This window comes from Lactuca serriola, chromosome 8 (assembly GCF_051521515.1).
Source record: "Lactuca serriola cultivar US96UC23 chromosome 8, Lser_US96UC23_V15, whole genome shotgun sequence".
Lineage (NCBI taxonomy): Eukaryota > Viridiplantae > Streptophyta > Magnoliopsida > Asterales > Asteraceae > Lactuca > Lactuca serriola.
In genome coordinates this window covers 76,066,592-76,082,484 of record NC_136415.1, presented here as the reverse complement: position 1 = coordinate 76,082,484, position 15,893 = coordinate 76,066,592, and the positions used below count along the sequence as shown (strand labels likewise).

The 15,893-nt window shown below is 31.2% G+C and overlaps 1 protein-coding gene across 3 annotated transcripts; it reads right to left on the bottom strand.

The window, feature by feature from the left end:
- Positions 1-189: 189 nt before the first annotated feature.
- On the bottom strand, positions 190-8,463 carry LOC145065527 (uncharacterized). 3 transcript variants are annotated; one of them, XM_079012527.1, is made up of 5 exons: positions 8,282-8,463; positions 6,639-6,723; positions 6,232-6,276; positions 6,028-6,098; positions 190-3,845 (listed from the first exon to the last, which is right to left on the bottom strand). In XM_079012527.1, exon 5 carries the CDS (start codon positions 3,739-3,741, stop codon positions 697-699), a length of 3,045 nt encoding a protein of 1,014 aa, XP_078868653.1. In that variant the 5' UTR covers positions 3,742-3,845; positions 6,028-6,098; positions 6,232-6,276; positions 6,639-6,723; positions 8,282-8,463; the 3' UTR covers positions 190-696. The 3 variants fall into 3 exon arrangements, with proteins under 3 accessions (XP_078868653.1, XP_078868654.1, XP_078868650.1); XM_079012528.1 differs by lacking the exon at positions 6,028-6,098; XM_079012524.1 differs by lacking the exons at positions 6,028-6,098; positions 6,232-6,276; positions 6,639-6,723; positions 8,282-8,463 and having other exon boundaries at positions 190-4,207.
- Between the last annotated feature and the right edge of the window lie 7,430 nt (positions 8,464-15,893).

The window sequence follows — 15,893 nt, the reverse complement described above, 5'->3', positions numbered from 1 at the left end:
ATGATGAGAAAAACATAGTTATCCTATCCTATCCTATCCAAAACCAACAGTTTTCTGTAACAAATACCAACAATACAACTTCATGTCAATCAGAGTGATTGTCTGAATAGACTGAACACCATACAAACAAACACAAAAATATGAGATTAACCCTAATCTAATCTCATAAGTTGCAGACTCATGAGAATACAATCAAACAATCAACCAAGATCACTACCATTGCAGATTCATACTAGACCATAGTCTTATCTAAATACCAAATCCAACAAAAAAAAACTCCACCTTTCACCCAAACATCCTCTTTCTATACATGAAAAACTAGAAATTTTACAAATGAAGAAAATAAATAATGAGTCAATTACATGGTTCTTACTTACTTGGACCAATGCAGATGAAAACCGAGGGATGCAACAGCATGTTGGGAGTGAGAGCAGCAGCAGAAGGTCGAGAATTAAAAAGAAAAAAAAATCTACAACTCAAATACATAGTAATCTAAATCTACAACTTGATCATGTATAAATACCAAATCCAAAGGAAATTTTGTAAATTAGCACCTCTAAACAACACTGATATCACAAAGGCCATACAAATACAAAATCCAAATAGTAATACATTAGAATAAGCATATCTCAAAAGCAAAACTATCACTGATAACATGCATTCAAGAACTACTTGCATTCCACATGATCTATGCAGCTATTCTCTTCCTCTCTTGAACTTGGCAACTCTTACCACAACTGCAACGTATATCTTATCCATGGTTTCCTCAGCAAACATGAAAAGTTTGTGTCTCCACTGCTTCTTGAACATCAGAACTCCAATAACACCCCAAAACCCTGTTCCAAAACCACTCATTATATCCACATAAAACAACCATACCTCCATCTTCTCATCAGCTGCTTTGTGTTTCTTCTTGCTTGTTGTTGTTGTTGTTGAATCTTGATGATTTGAGCAAGTGTTTTGCAATGGAGGTCCACATAGATGTTTGTTCCCAGCATATATTGATGGATCATCAGTAAGCGTCTGCAGTTGATTTCCTGTTGGAATTTGACCCGACAAGTTGTTGTGTGACAAATTCAAATGGCTCAAAAAAGTCAAAGCTGCCATGCTTGGAGGGATGCTCCCGCTCAACTTGTTTTTTGAGAAATCAAGAGTTTCCAACTTCATCATCTTTCCAATGCTCTCTGGAATACCCCCTCTCAGATGATTATTAGACAGATTCAGACCCACCAACATAGAAAGTGTAGTTAGCTCGACCGGTATTTCTCCCTCAAGTTTATTGCTTGAAAGGTCCATGTTATAAACCATTCTCCAAGTTGTTGTATATTCAAGATCAACACCTTTCATGACCTGAATCACATTCTTATCATCATCGATATCTAAAAAATGCTCAGATATCGAGTGACTCACAACCATGCCATTTAAGTTTCCTACACACGGAGGGATGGTTCCGGTTAAGTTGTTGTATGCAAGATCCAAAATTTGAAGATTTGAATTTTTGCAAAGAGATGGAGGAATTCTACCAGTGAAGTTGTTTTTGTGTAAACTCAAAACTACCAAAGATGTAAGTTTTTTCCCTATCCAATTGGGTATATTTCCATATAATTTATTGTCACCCAAATCTAAGACTCCCAAACTTTGTAGATTCCCTAATTCTGGAGGAACTTCACCAGTAAAGTTATTTTTGTTCAAATTTAACCAAAATAATGATGAAATAAGAGCAATTGAGCTAGGAATGGCACCAGAGAGCTGATTTGAGCTTATACTGATGATAACCAAACCCTGCAGATTCCCCATACAGTTGGGAATTTTCCCACTTAACATGTTTCTTGAAAGATCAAGCACTTCCAAATCTGTTCTTCTGCATAATGACCTTGGAATTGACCCACTGAAAAGGTTATATTCCAGAAGTAATAGAGGTAAAGGACAATATGCATCACCATTTCCTGCATTAGGAAGGCTTTTCAAAGATCCGCTGAGTTTGTTGTGAGAGAGATCTAAATAAGGAATGATGGGCATCTTCCGCAGCCATGTGGGCAGCGGCCCCAAAAGTGTAGCATTGGACAACTCTAACTCTTCAAGTTTCCTCAGATGTCGAAGCCACTGCGGAAATCCATTCCCGATATTGCAAGAGCTGAGACGAAGATATCTCAACTGGAATGGAGGTATCCACCCACGTGAAACATTGAATGTCAGCTTAGTGTTAGAAGAAGCATCCAAGAGCTTCAACACTGAAAGATTAGCAAAATGGGCTTCGGTAACCGCTCCTTCTAAAGAATTGTTAGAGATAGAGAGAGTACGTAGTTTGGCAAGTTGCCCAATTGAAACTGGAATGGTCCCATCCAACAAATTAGATCCTAGATCCAAATCTGTTAAAGATGCTAATTTTCCAAGGGATTCTGGAATTGAACCATTCAATTGGTTAGAAGAAAGGGCAAGTTGGGTAAGATTCCCAAGGAATTCTGGAATGGGACCAGTCAACTGGTTTTCATATAGATATAGTACTTGTAAAAATCTTAATCCTGTTACAGATTCAGGGATTGAACCAGTCAGTCCATTCTGCGATAGATCAAGGTGTCTTAAATTCGCCAGTCTTCCAAGTGTTTCTGGAATTCTACCATTTAAACTCCGACTTAATTCCAGAAACTCCAAAGCATATATGGAGCACTCTGATGCATTTTTTGGTGTGTCAATCATTTCCATAGCAAACTCATTATCTGTTACACTTAATTGTTTCAGGTGGCACTGTCTCCAGACTCCAACATCCTCAATCTGCTTAAACTTGTTAGAAGAAAGATGAAGCTCTAGAAGTTTAGGCATAATAGGAAGCGATGAATTCAGCATGGTATCTGAAAGGTCAAGGACTTCTAGGGAGCTCATGTTTGTCAATACAGATGGAAATATACCTCCAAGTGGATTATTGCTAAGATCGAGGTGCTGGATGTTAGAAAGTGTACTGTAATTAAGATGTGGAGAAGATAGATGCGTCTTATCCAGCCCACAACCTGACAAATGAAGCTCTGACAAAGAAGGGATCATGCTTAGTAGCTTTGGAAAGTTCCATGCCAATAAACTATGATTAAATCCAGAAAGACTGAGGAATGTTAGGGATGTCATGTTTTGAAGAAGGCCAGGGAGTGGACCTTTGAAAGAATTGTAGCCAAGATCGAGGTGTTTTATATTAGGAAGTATTCTACTGGAATTAAGAAAAGGACCAAGATTAACATTGGAAAGACTACAACGTGACAAACTTAACTCTTTTAAGGAGGGAATCATGTGAAGCATCATGTCCCAGTTGTGTGCTCCACTAAGATCCACTGAACTTAAGTACAGAAGCTCGAGTGACGAAAGGCCAAAAGCCCATGCCATATCATCTGCCTTCAGAAAGTTTTCAGAATCGTATGAACTGAGATCAAGAACCCTTAAATTAGAAAGATTTCCAATGTGAGGAGGAATAATACCATCAAAATTAGCATAAGAAAGATTCAGGTAACTCAGGTGTTTCAAGGATACAATAAACTCAGGGATCTGACTTCCTTGGAAATCATTCCCACTCAAGTCGAGGTATTTGAGATGCCTCAACTCTGCCAAAGAAGAACTCACCTTGTTACCAGCTAAGTAATTGTAGGAGTAGGGCCAATCTCCTTTGAGATGAAGGCCTTGAACATTTCCAGTGACACCGTCACACTGGATTCCTTCCCACAGGCAACACTCATTTCCAACCCATGATGACAACAACATTCCAGAATAATCATCAACACTGTGTTTGAAGTTGAGAAGAGCAAGTCGCTCTTGCTCAGAGCAAAGGACACTAACATTTCCAACCCCCAAACAAGTATATGTGGCTGCAAACAAAAACACACATATGAAAATGAGATGGATCCCCATTATCAACCTTAACTCAGTTTTAGTTTAGAAGAAAGTTGAAGTAGAAAGATGGGTTGTGATGAAGAAGTGATGGGTTATTATGACGAAGCAACGAGTACATTTATAAAGCCATAAATGAATATTGGAAGACTTGGAAGTCAAAGGAGAATTTGTATCCACAACCTTATATTCTTATGCTATTTTTTTTTTTTGTCTGTCAATCAAAAAAAGTGGTTTGTGGGACAAGACTATTCCACACAGCACATGGAATTCTATTTCGCCACAAATTTTTAACAAAATATGAATTGAATAAAACGCAGTATTTGACAAACAAGCATCTCCATTTTGATAAATCATAGATACATTATAAATATTTTTAAGTGATGGTTACAATTATAAACTGGGAATTTAAAATCGCAGCTAAATATGAAACTGCTAGATGGGTTGAGCAGGTCAAATGAGTGGAAGTCTAATGCTTACAAGCTTCTAATCACATTATTTAGAAATCATGTTATTATTTTGATATTATTATAAAGTCTAAATAAAAACAGTGTTCAAGATTACTAATCAATATGTTCACATTTATGATACACAAGAGGTCCATTTAGTTTTATTATTATTTTTGACATTACTTGTATCAGAACTTGGCCTCCCTAAATCACATGCAATATTCAGTTTCTTTATTTGTCTTGTGTTATTATATGAAAATAATAATTTTAATTTATCACAACAAAATTACAAGTTGCAAACTAAGCAGTATATCATTCACTACTACAGTATTCAAGTGTTTTAAAAAATGTGATGAAACAAGTTTATCCACATGCTTTTGGTCTTTGTCTATATCTACTTTTCCCCAAAATAGGCATGGAAATCAATGTTTAATTTGTATCCACAAAATTGTATTTTTTGATCATGAGCTAATACTTCCAATCTCTTGAATCACATTATTTATAAAAACTATATTATTATTTTTATAAATTAAAATACACAAACTTGTGAATTCAAAAACTATATTATTGTTTTAATATATTTAAGTCAGAAATGATACATGTACTTGGGAATTTGTTCAGAAGAAAATGATACATAAGACTTTGAAGTCAACATGGAAGTCAACAGAGAATTTGTATCCACAAACTTGTATTCTTTTGGTCCAGGTTCACTTTTAATTTTCTGTTAATCAAAATAAGTGGTTTTGGTTCAAGTTTATTCCCCATAGCACACGTAATTACTTGGTCACAAGTCTTTAACAATTTATGAATTGTAAAAAGCACAATATATATTGACAAACAAGCATTTATGTGTTTGAGAAATCAAAGATAGATTATAAATTTTTGTAAATTATTGTTCTATATTATAAAAATGATTTTTGGTTTCAACGATTTAAAAAACTAGATACAACAGAACAAGTTGTTTTTAGTATTATTTGATGTAATAATGTTAATGTGTCAAGGAAAGGAAACGTGTTTTAATTTTTGATTTTTTAGCTTGTTCCTAACAGTATGCTGGAGAAGGGTACAAGACTTGACATTGCATTTTGTGGAGTGTATATGAAAAAAAAAAAAAAAAAACTAACTTATAACCAAAATTTTACAAGTTACAAATATGATGACTAAGTTGCCCATGCATGTGATGTGATGAAACAAGCTATTGTGATGGGAGACTTGGAAGTCAATTGAAAATTTGTATCCACAAGACAAGCCTGCATGCTTATAGTCTATCTATATTTACTTTTCCATTGACCAAAATAAGACATGGAAATCAATTGTTGATTTGTATCCACAAAATTGTATTGATTTGGTCATGGGCTATTTTTCTTTTTAATTCTCTCAATCAAAGAAAGTGATTTTTGGCTAAATCAATTCCCCATGTCACACGTAAATGCATTTGCCCACAAAAACAATATATATGATGGTTTTAAGACTTGTCATAATTAAAGATTATAAACTTGATTTTGAAATTTAATGATTTACAGAAATACCTAAAATATATTTTTTTTAATTTTAAAACTTATTCAAAGTGTAATCTAATACTTACAATCTCCTGAATCACATTATTTTAAAACTATATTGTTATTTTTATGTATTAAAGTCAGGAATGATATAGGAACTTGTGAATTTAAAAAACTACATTAAATGATACATGAACTTGTGAATATGTTACCTCACATATGATTCTTAAAGTCCACAAAGTAGCCCCCAAAGTTTATGTTATATCTCTGACACTTGGGTTCCCTAAATTACAGGAAACATTCGGTTTGTTTATTTGATTATTTTATTAAAGTGTGGTGTATACAAGACATGGTGTTTTTCAACTATTACAAGGTTCACATAGATAACTCACCCACTCGAGTTAGAAAAAACTGACCTGTAACATGGTTATGAGTATAATATATGATGCATCTTCAATGACCTAAAGAAACAAATCAAATAAAGTAAAGGGCAAGGTTAGTCCTTATCTATATATACAATAAAACCCTCAAAACACATAATAAAATTAAAGAGGGGTTACCCTGCAAGAAACAAGTAAAATTAAAGAAACAAGGAAAGCATCATAACACAAGAGGTAATGAATACATAAAATCTTTTTCATGCTCTGTGGGTTCAACCAACATTAATATAATGATAAAAAAAACCTACAAAATGAGAATGTTTTGGATAGCTAAAATGCATGTATAACCTACATTAAAGTAAGTAATTAACAACATGTAGAACTTTTGAAAGCCCACTAGTCAGCAGATTTAAAAAGAATAATAATATCTTGCAAGAAATTACCTTTCCAATTAAAATGGATTTTGCATTCTTGAAGCTATGACCAAATCTTTGACATTCGCCAGATGCCTATTTGCAATGTTTTCACCTGATAAATTAATTGACAAATTTAATTTGTTGCTCTGTTTTATAATATAAGCTACTTAATTAATAAAACAAAAAGAATACTCAAAGACATTCCAATAAAGACTTATGATTGTAGACTAATCCATCTGAAAGTGTATCTCAATTCAAGCCCGATCCCTTTCCTAAACCAAATTGAAACTTAATGTATGTACTACAGAGGCATTGTCTAGGTATTGAATTCAATCTCATCTCGAGCAGCAACATTATAATTATATACGGCATTTCTACTAATTGATGCTATTCTTTTTATTCTCTTGTCTTACATTCTAGATATGTTTACATTTTGGTAACTAATAGTGTTATAGGAATACAACATTGAATGAAGAGCTACCTTGAAAGTTTTCATTCAACGACTTTGAAGTCAAGACAAAACTATATAAGCAAGTTCAATTTCAAACATATATACCCCTCACTAAATAGTACATACACTCTTGCCATAACTATAAAGTATAAAGTATAAACAATCCCCAGTTGTCCTTCTTAATTAAGCTAGAAGTAGTATACCATATATCCTAAATTTGCATAATATTCCACAATTCAATACTAAGTTGGTTGTTTTTAACAATACTCTACTATATAGTATATACATATACCAGAAGAAAAGTAAACAAATTAGTCAAACAGAAGTCAAAGCTGGAGTCCAAAGTCAACAGAAGTAAGTTGTTAGAATGTAGCTCATGGGTTAGTTACACAGCCATACAGTTACTAGTCTGACTACATATAGAGAGATTGGAGAAGAGATTAGATCATTCTTGAATTATATTTATAGTCATCAAAATAAACATTTTGTCTAGTAATCGGGATGTATATATAAGTAATATGTAACATCAATATTAATTAATTAATTATATATCAGTTTATAAAATACCCAACAAGTATGCCTCAACCCACTTTCCTATCAGCAGTCATCAATATCTGATAATAATATATTACAAGGTCGTATAGCCCCTCCAATATGTTCCCTATGTAATCAAAACCTTGTTCCAGCTATCATTTGGTTGATTTTTTACTTGATTTAACATCATTCCATAGTTTTAGCATATCTATATATATATATATATATATATATATATATATATATATATATATATATATATATATATATATATATATATATATATATATATATTTTCATTTTTATTAACTAACATTATCTAATTCAATTTAATCACCATTCCCCAATTTAACCCAGAATTGACAAAATTAGGTCACTAAACACTATCTCAAGTCTCAACTCAGCTTTCTTCTAACTTAGTTCTATGTCTTGTTTTAGCTAAAATCCCAACAAATGATCATCTTACAACCATTACTTTAACACAACGTAAAAAAATCCAAATTAAAGCTTGACCACAGAAAAGTCAAATCTGTCAAATTAAATATTTAAGTCAATGCCGTTATATAATATTCTTCCAATAATTCAAGTTTCTAGTGACGTTTTAAGATACAAATCTTTACCAAACTGTGAATGCATCACAAAAACTCCAACAATTTCACAATCTTTACTAGGGTTTAGATGTTACCTTCACAATTTGGTTTCAAAACTGAAATTGGAGAGTTATGCGGTCGTTTCTGATCATCCCGGCCACCAATGACCTCTGCCGGCCGCCGCCGCAACCACTGCCATCTGCAGCCACCCACGGCGGCGCTGCTGGCTCCATCGATCCCAACAGCTATTTGCTGTTGCCTTGCGTTTTTTTTCCTGCTTGTCTATCTCTTTTCTCGAAATAACCCTTTTATTTTATTTTTTATTAAAGGCAAAACTAGATTATAACCCGCGCATTAAACGCGGGAAACGCATAAATAAAATATAAATGTATATAGATATTGCAGAATAATTATAAAAAAATTAAGATTATTGATATTATTGAAATGTGTATAAAATACACTGAAGTTGGTAATATATATAATCGTTGAAGGACCTCTTTATAGACAATATTTTTTGTTTTATTAGTTGAACGACCTTCATCGCCACAAAGTACCTTCAAACCTTTTTTACCTGTGACACCGGAAACAGCAACATATAGTTAACAATGCGCAAAACGGGTCTACGCAAGTATAATCCAACGTTTGACAATGTACTTTCAAAATACATTGTTATTTTATGGTTATATTGCGAAATAGAATTTTTTTATTTTAAAAATAGCAACTTATTTATGTTTATTTGAAATGAACCACATAACCCCCTCCTCCCCACCCACCCACCCCCCCCCCCCCCCACCACACACACACACACATACAATATTAAATATAAAAAAAAAAAAAAAAAAAACTCTAACAAAGAAATATAAAAACATTTATGCTTCCTCAATTTAGATATTGCCCATAACTCATTAAAAATGTCAAAATACATAATTGGCACAGAACTTAATTGTTATTATGAGACGAATTAAACAATTTAAACAAATGATGATTTTTTACTTTTATTTTATGACAATGATAAAATAATTGAAAAATGAATGCTTACTTCAAGACATTTGCGGACGTTTGAGTAAAGTCTATGGTCTTAACTACTGAGTATTCATATCTTTCACATATATCTATTAAATGGTTATTCAAAATGAATTAAAAGTTCATTGCTATTTCTTGCCAATTTAGAAGTATGTTTCAACCACTTTTGCATCAGATAAAAAAACATATAGGTTCTTTTAGTATTACTGCAATCCTACTTTCATATAAAATTACTTTTTCAAATCAGACCAAACTCGGTGTTTTTAAGCATTATTATCATCCTATATTATACATTCTTGATAGTTTTTAAAAGTTAGTTGCAATTTCTCATTTCTTGATACTAATCGGGTTTAAATTTTGAAGCCAAAAACTATAAATAATGGAATTAAATTATGAACAATATTAATTAGGGTTAATGATGACATAAATCGTCAAAAGGTGTCTTGAAGGAGATGCTTGCTTTAGTTTGTAGAGATTTGTGTGAAGCCAAAACAGAGGTGTGATGATTGGAGATGCAAGGAAGAGGCAATACGCAAATTCTAAGAATCCATGAGAAAAAGGAACCACCTTATGGTGCTACATTTTGTTATGAACACACAAAACATCAACTAAAGCACAACCATTGACATGAAGAAGAAGAAGAGGATTAGGGAATTCTGGTTTAAGAGAAAAATAGAGGAGAAAGATGGAGGCGGTTATTCATGTTTTTGGCCAGATTTATGGAGAAACCGATGTCTCATATATAAATAGAATGATATGCTTTAATTGATAACATAATTGTTGAATTTAAAGATTCTACAATTAAATGTAATTATGCTTGAATTGTGAAATATATTTTCGAAAATATGAATAGATTCTATAATTAAATATGAGTAGATTCTCTAATTAAGGATTCCATAATTTAATGTAATTGTGTATGAAATGTAATTGGTAAATTTAAAGATTCTATAATTAGATGTTTGAGTTCTATTTTGAGAAGATGATGTCATCAATTTGATCTAATGGTGAAAATCATATTATTGAAATACAATCAATGGTCTTGATTGCTTCATTGGTGAATTAAAGGTTCTCTTTTAATAATATTTAGAAATTAATGGTTTCCTAATAAAAATGGATTTTATATAAATGGTTTGCTAATATAAACAGATTTATATTAATGGTTGATATTTAATGTCTTAATTGAAATGGTTTTCAGTAATATGTTTTTAAAGTTGACTATTTTAAAACCTTTATAACCGAAAATTCAAGATTTAAAATAGGGGAAATTTATTAAAATTAAATACATTCTATTTCAATGGATTTAAGTTAATTTTGTTTGACAATTGGAAAGCTTTTATTAGAATTAAATACATTACATTTAGGGAAGATGATGTCACCAATTTGATCTAAGGGTGGAAAACATAAGTTTGAAATGCAATCAATGACCTAGATTGTTTCAGATGATATCATAAGATTTTTGTTTTAATATATATTAAAGATAACATAATTATTGATATGCTTATTTAATGAGTTTTTTTTTAAAGAAAAAACTAATCAGGTTTAAATTTTGAAGCCAAAAACTATAAATAATGGAATTAAATTATGAACAATATTAATTAGGGTTAATGATGACATAGATCGTCAAAAGATGTCTTGAAGGAGATGCTTGCTTTAGTTTGTAGAGATTTGTGTGAAGCCAAAACAGAGGTGTGATAATTGGAGATGCAAGGAAGAGGCAATATGCAAATTCTAAGAATCCATGAGAAAAAGGAACCACCTTATGGTGCTACATTTTGTTATGAACACACAAAACATCAACTAAAGCACAACCATTGACATGAAGAAGAAGAAGAGGATTAGGGAATTCTGGTTTAAGAGAAAAATAGAGGAGAAAGATGGAGGCGGTTATTCATGTTTTTGGCCAGATTTATGGAGAAACCGATGTCTCATATATAAATAGAATGATATGCTTTAATTGATAACATAATTGTTGAATTTAAAGATTCTACAATTAAATGTAATTATGCTTGAATTGTGAAATATATTTTCGAAAGTATGAATAGATTCTATAATTAAATATGAGTAGATTCTATAATTAAGGATTCCATAATTTAATGTAATTGTGTTTGAAATGTAATTGGTAAATTTAAAGATTCTATAATTAGATGTTTGAATTCTATTTTGAGAAGATGATGTCATCAATTTGATCTAATGGTGAAAATCCTATGATTGAAATACAATCAAGGGCCTTGATTGCTTCATTGGTAAATTAAAAGGTTCTCTTTTAATAATATTTAGAGATTGCTAAAACGGACTATGTTAAAATTAATCGGTGGTTTTGAATTATAGATATAACAAATTTTCTAATCCCTTTGCAGAAAATAGCTAAAAATAACCTATAATTATAAAAACTAGACGAATTCTCGTGCGTTGCGCAGCGAAGATTAAAAATATATTGTTAAAATATTAAAAGATAAGATATATGTTTAAAATGGTTATGTTATTGACATTAACTTTGAGATAATATTTTTACACTAATATATATATATATATATATATATATATATATATATATATATATATATATATATATTTGAACAATAATATTAATTGACATCAACCCACATTCCTTATTAATATAATTAAATATAATTATCTATTTAGTATTATTTTTAACAATTATTATTATTGATTAATTATATTTTTACTTATGCGATCATTTTTTAATTTCAATAATGATGTTCATTTAAAATACAATTTATTTATAGCTAAATGTAGTTTATAATTTGATGTTATTATCATTTAAATTTGTTATTCCTTAATTTTAAACCACTTATTATTAATAATAAGTTAAATAAGACTTTTAAGAAACACTTAATATTATTATTAAAATTTGAAACATACACTAAATAATAAAGTGATAAGATAGACAATTTGCATTTCAAAAAAGACTTGCATGGATAATATGACATATCCATGTAATTTGATTTTATTATTTATAATCGTTGCTTATTATATATTTAAAACAAATCTTATATAAACATCCAACCTAAATATTCATCTTCAAGTTTTCTTTCTTCGCCACGTAAACAAACTTTTGTTATAAAGCCAAAAATGGAATAAAAGATACACTTAATTGTATGATCATGATATTTTGTATTTTGATTGGGGCTTGTACAAAACATGCATGAGCATATATTATTAATTTATCTTTTGTTTGGCATTGATGTAACATTTGAATAAGGAAAATAAGAGTTTGGGTAATTCAAATAAGATAGGTTCAAATCCAACGTATCAAACGGATTACCCATTTACTAAAGTCTAAAACCCAAAAACTCAAACATGTTCTAATACCATACAAATGCATGAGGTTTTAGCAAATTATTATCTCATATGAATTACTATTGATTATGTGTGATTAATTATTAAGAAGGTGAAAAGGTTTGGGGGTTTCAAATGCATGAGGTTTTAGCAAATTATTGTAGGGGGTTTCAAATGCATGAGATTCAAGGGAAAATGCAAGCTTTATAAGTATGTAAGATAGCCACTAAAATCGCAGATGGATTAGGGTAATCTGCGATTTTGTCTTCTCATCTGCGAATGTATAAGCGCTTAAAGCATAGGCGTGCATTGTAAGTTGTATGTTCGTAGATTAACCCTGTCCATCTGCGACCATTTGGAATTTTCTCTTTTTAAGAATACAAATTCCTAAATTTTTTTTAGAACCCTCATTTTTCTTCACTTTTGTTTGGGAAACTCTCTCAAGTCTCTCAGAGGAAGCTATAGACGATCGTATGTACTCTCCTGAAAACATGGTAAGATATTTACTATTTTGGTGTTATAATCATCATTTATCATGTTTAGGGTATGTTTGTTTACAACTTATTCATAAAAAGTAAGAAAAAAAAACATAAATCGAAGGTGTTGCCTTTCTGATTTTCGTAGATGTATAAGTTATATCCGATATTTAGAGCATTTCATAAGTAGCATTGTGGTTTTGATGCGTCGGTAGCCTTGGTATTGTTAGTATATTGCAGATATGTGATTGTACAAGTACATGATGCATAAATCGTGCATTGTGAGGCTGTATATTTGGTTTTCATGCATTATATTTGTAGTAAACAGATTTTCTGATGCATCTTCAAGTTGTACATTTGCCATTTGTAAGGCTATACAGTTGGTTTTCATAATTTATATTTGTAGCCAAATGATTTTTAATGCAAGTGCAAGTATTATGTGAATATGTTAGACAATTGTGATATAAATATGATTTATGTTATAAAACTTATTTACGATGCATCTTAAGGTTGTACCTTAGCATTTCATAGTATGTTATTGCAAGTGAATTGTCATATGTATATGTTTTTTTGATAGTTTTGTGAATTTTTAGTATAGTTAGAAATCCATTAACTAACTCTTTTAAGTTCTTATTCTAGATTCTTAATACATGATGTGATAAGATTACATTTTGATGTTTTATAGAATTGAAGAAAAGAGAGGAAGCTTAAGGGAAGACGTGAGCTGAATCTAATCGTGAAGAAATGGATTTCGATTGCATTGCTTGAAGATTAGAATTTTGAGCTACTACTTGGAGTTAGAATAGATTGCTATGAAATATGTATTAACATAGTTTTCAATTGAATTGCATTGTAAGGACAAATTTTTCCGCAATAAAATAAATTTTGATTTTATATTATTTATTTATCCTTGCAATGGCGTGTATGAAAAATTGATGTTTGAATGTTTCAGTTATTAGAAATAATGGATTATGTTATTTGTGGAAATGTCAAGAATTTACCAAATAGGGAGAGTTTCTCATCGCCCAAGTTTCAATTGGACAGAAACTTGGAATCATGCAACTTGGTTGCATGATTAATGAGAAATTTCATAATTGGAAATTAGACTAATTCGTTGACAAAGTGTCAAGTGAAGGACTATGAGATCAAGTACACAAAGTTGTATGTTGATCAAGTCCACCACAAGAGTGACAAAGATATTCGTCATGATTTACTAAAGGTTTAGTAAATATGATTATACTTATAAGATTAAGTGTAATTCTGAATTGATTGAAAGATTTTCAATCAATAGCAGAACGGATAAGAAGAATCAAGTAGGCAGAAAGATAAAAGTTTCTCTATTCTAAGAAGAAGGGAGAGTACCTTTTATTATGTTTTATGATAGGTCTTTATGATTAAGAACCGTATCTCAATTGATCCTCTATATGAATCTTAGTACAATTGTATGTCTGAGAAGAGGAATCAAGAATTGAAGAAATGGTTAAATCAAGAAGTCAATCATACTTCGTTCCAAAAACAAGTCTTAGAGTTAAGATTATGACATTGTGTGACAAGTCTTAAGAAGGTTTATAACATTCATCAAATGTGGAATTTGAAAAGGTTTTCTTATTCTTGCACATTTGAAATTGGAAAGTTGTGATGTCTTGGAGAAGACAAAGACCAACTAGGACCAATTTTGTGAAGTGTTTTGTCTTGATAAAAGCTACACTAACTCTTGAATATTTGTTTGTCGAGAAATGTTTATTGACAAGAGAATCTTATATGTCAAGGAGTCAGTGGGAGTCTCAATGGTCTTGAAAGGTCTCAAGAACAAATCAAGATTAAACCTTATCAATCATCACTAGCACACAATTTGAGGTTTATAACCTATCGTGTTGACATTATTTTGTTTCTATGCCATTCCAATTGAGTTAATTATGCATGTGAGTTCTATAAGTTCTCAATTGAACGCATAAAAGGCAAGCACCTTGATCAATGAAAAGTACATTAATAGGAAAGGGTGAGCTGCTTAACTACTTGGAAGACATGGTGGGCACTCGTGTTACCATAAGGCAAGAAATCAAGATTGAGAAAGTTCGGTTCATATGAGTTTGGATTTGCGCAAACTTTGGTTTTGACAAATTCGCATGGATAGGAACATATACACCATTAAAATCTAAGTGTCATAAGATTCCCTCCTTCATGAAAATGACTGTGAGGAAATGCTTTCACTAAGAGAGATTTTAAGAAGATAGTGATTGTGAAAATTGCATTCTTAAATTCGATTATGGTTACGGTATCCCTTTCCATGATTCGAATTGTGACATTTGGCAATTAGTCTGAATTGTTTAGACACACATATGAGCTATCTAAGGCAAAGGTGTATAAGATTAAGAAGCTTAGATAAAGGATTATCAAAGCATTAGGTATTAGAAATATGAACTTAAGAAATTCAATAGGTATTGTTTTTCTGGAAGTTAAGTTGGTTTCTGAATACACGTCAAAGCTAGTGGGAGCATAAGTGTTATGCTTATATGATAATAATCATCATGATAGTGGGAGCATAAATGTTGTTATTGTATGATTATTAAGGCAAGTATTGCAAGTTAGCAATATTAATTATAGAAAACAAGAGTTATACTTTGCAAAGTCGTAAGGGTTGAATAGTTGTTTTGCGATAATTAAGGGAGAGAATATTATGCTTCATTTCAAATCTAAAGGCTTAGATTGTGGAATGTTAATAAATTTAGTCAACGATACATAGTGCGTTCTCAAATTTTCGATTATGATTATGGCATCCCTCTTCATAATTCGAATTATAAGAACGTGACACATAAGATATTATGGCAGCAGATTAATAAAGTATCGTATCTTTATGTAAGACATTATGCATCGTGTCTCATACGCTTCGGGTATAGGATCGATTGCA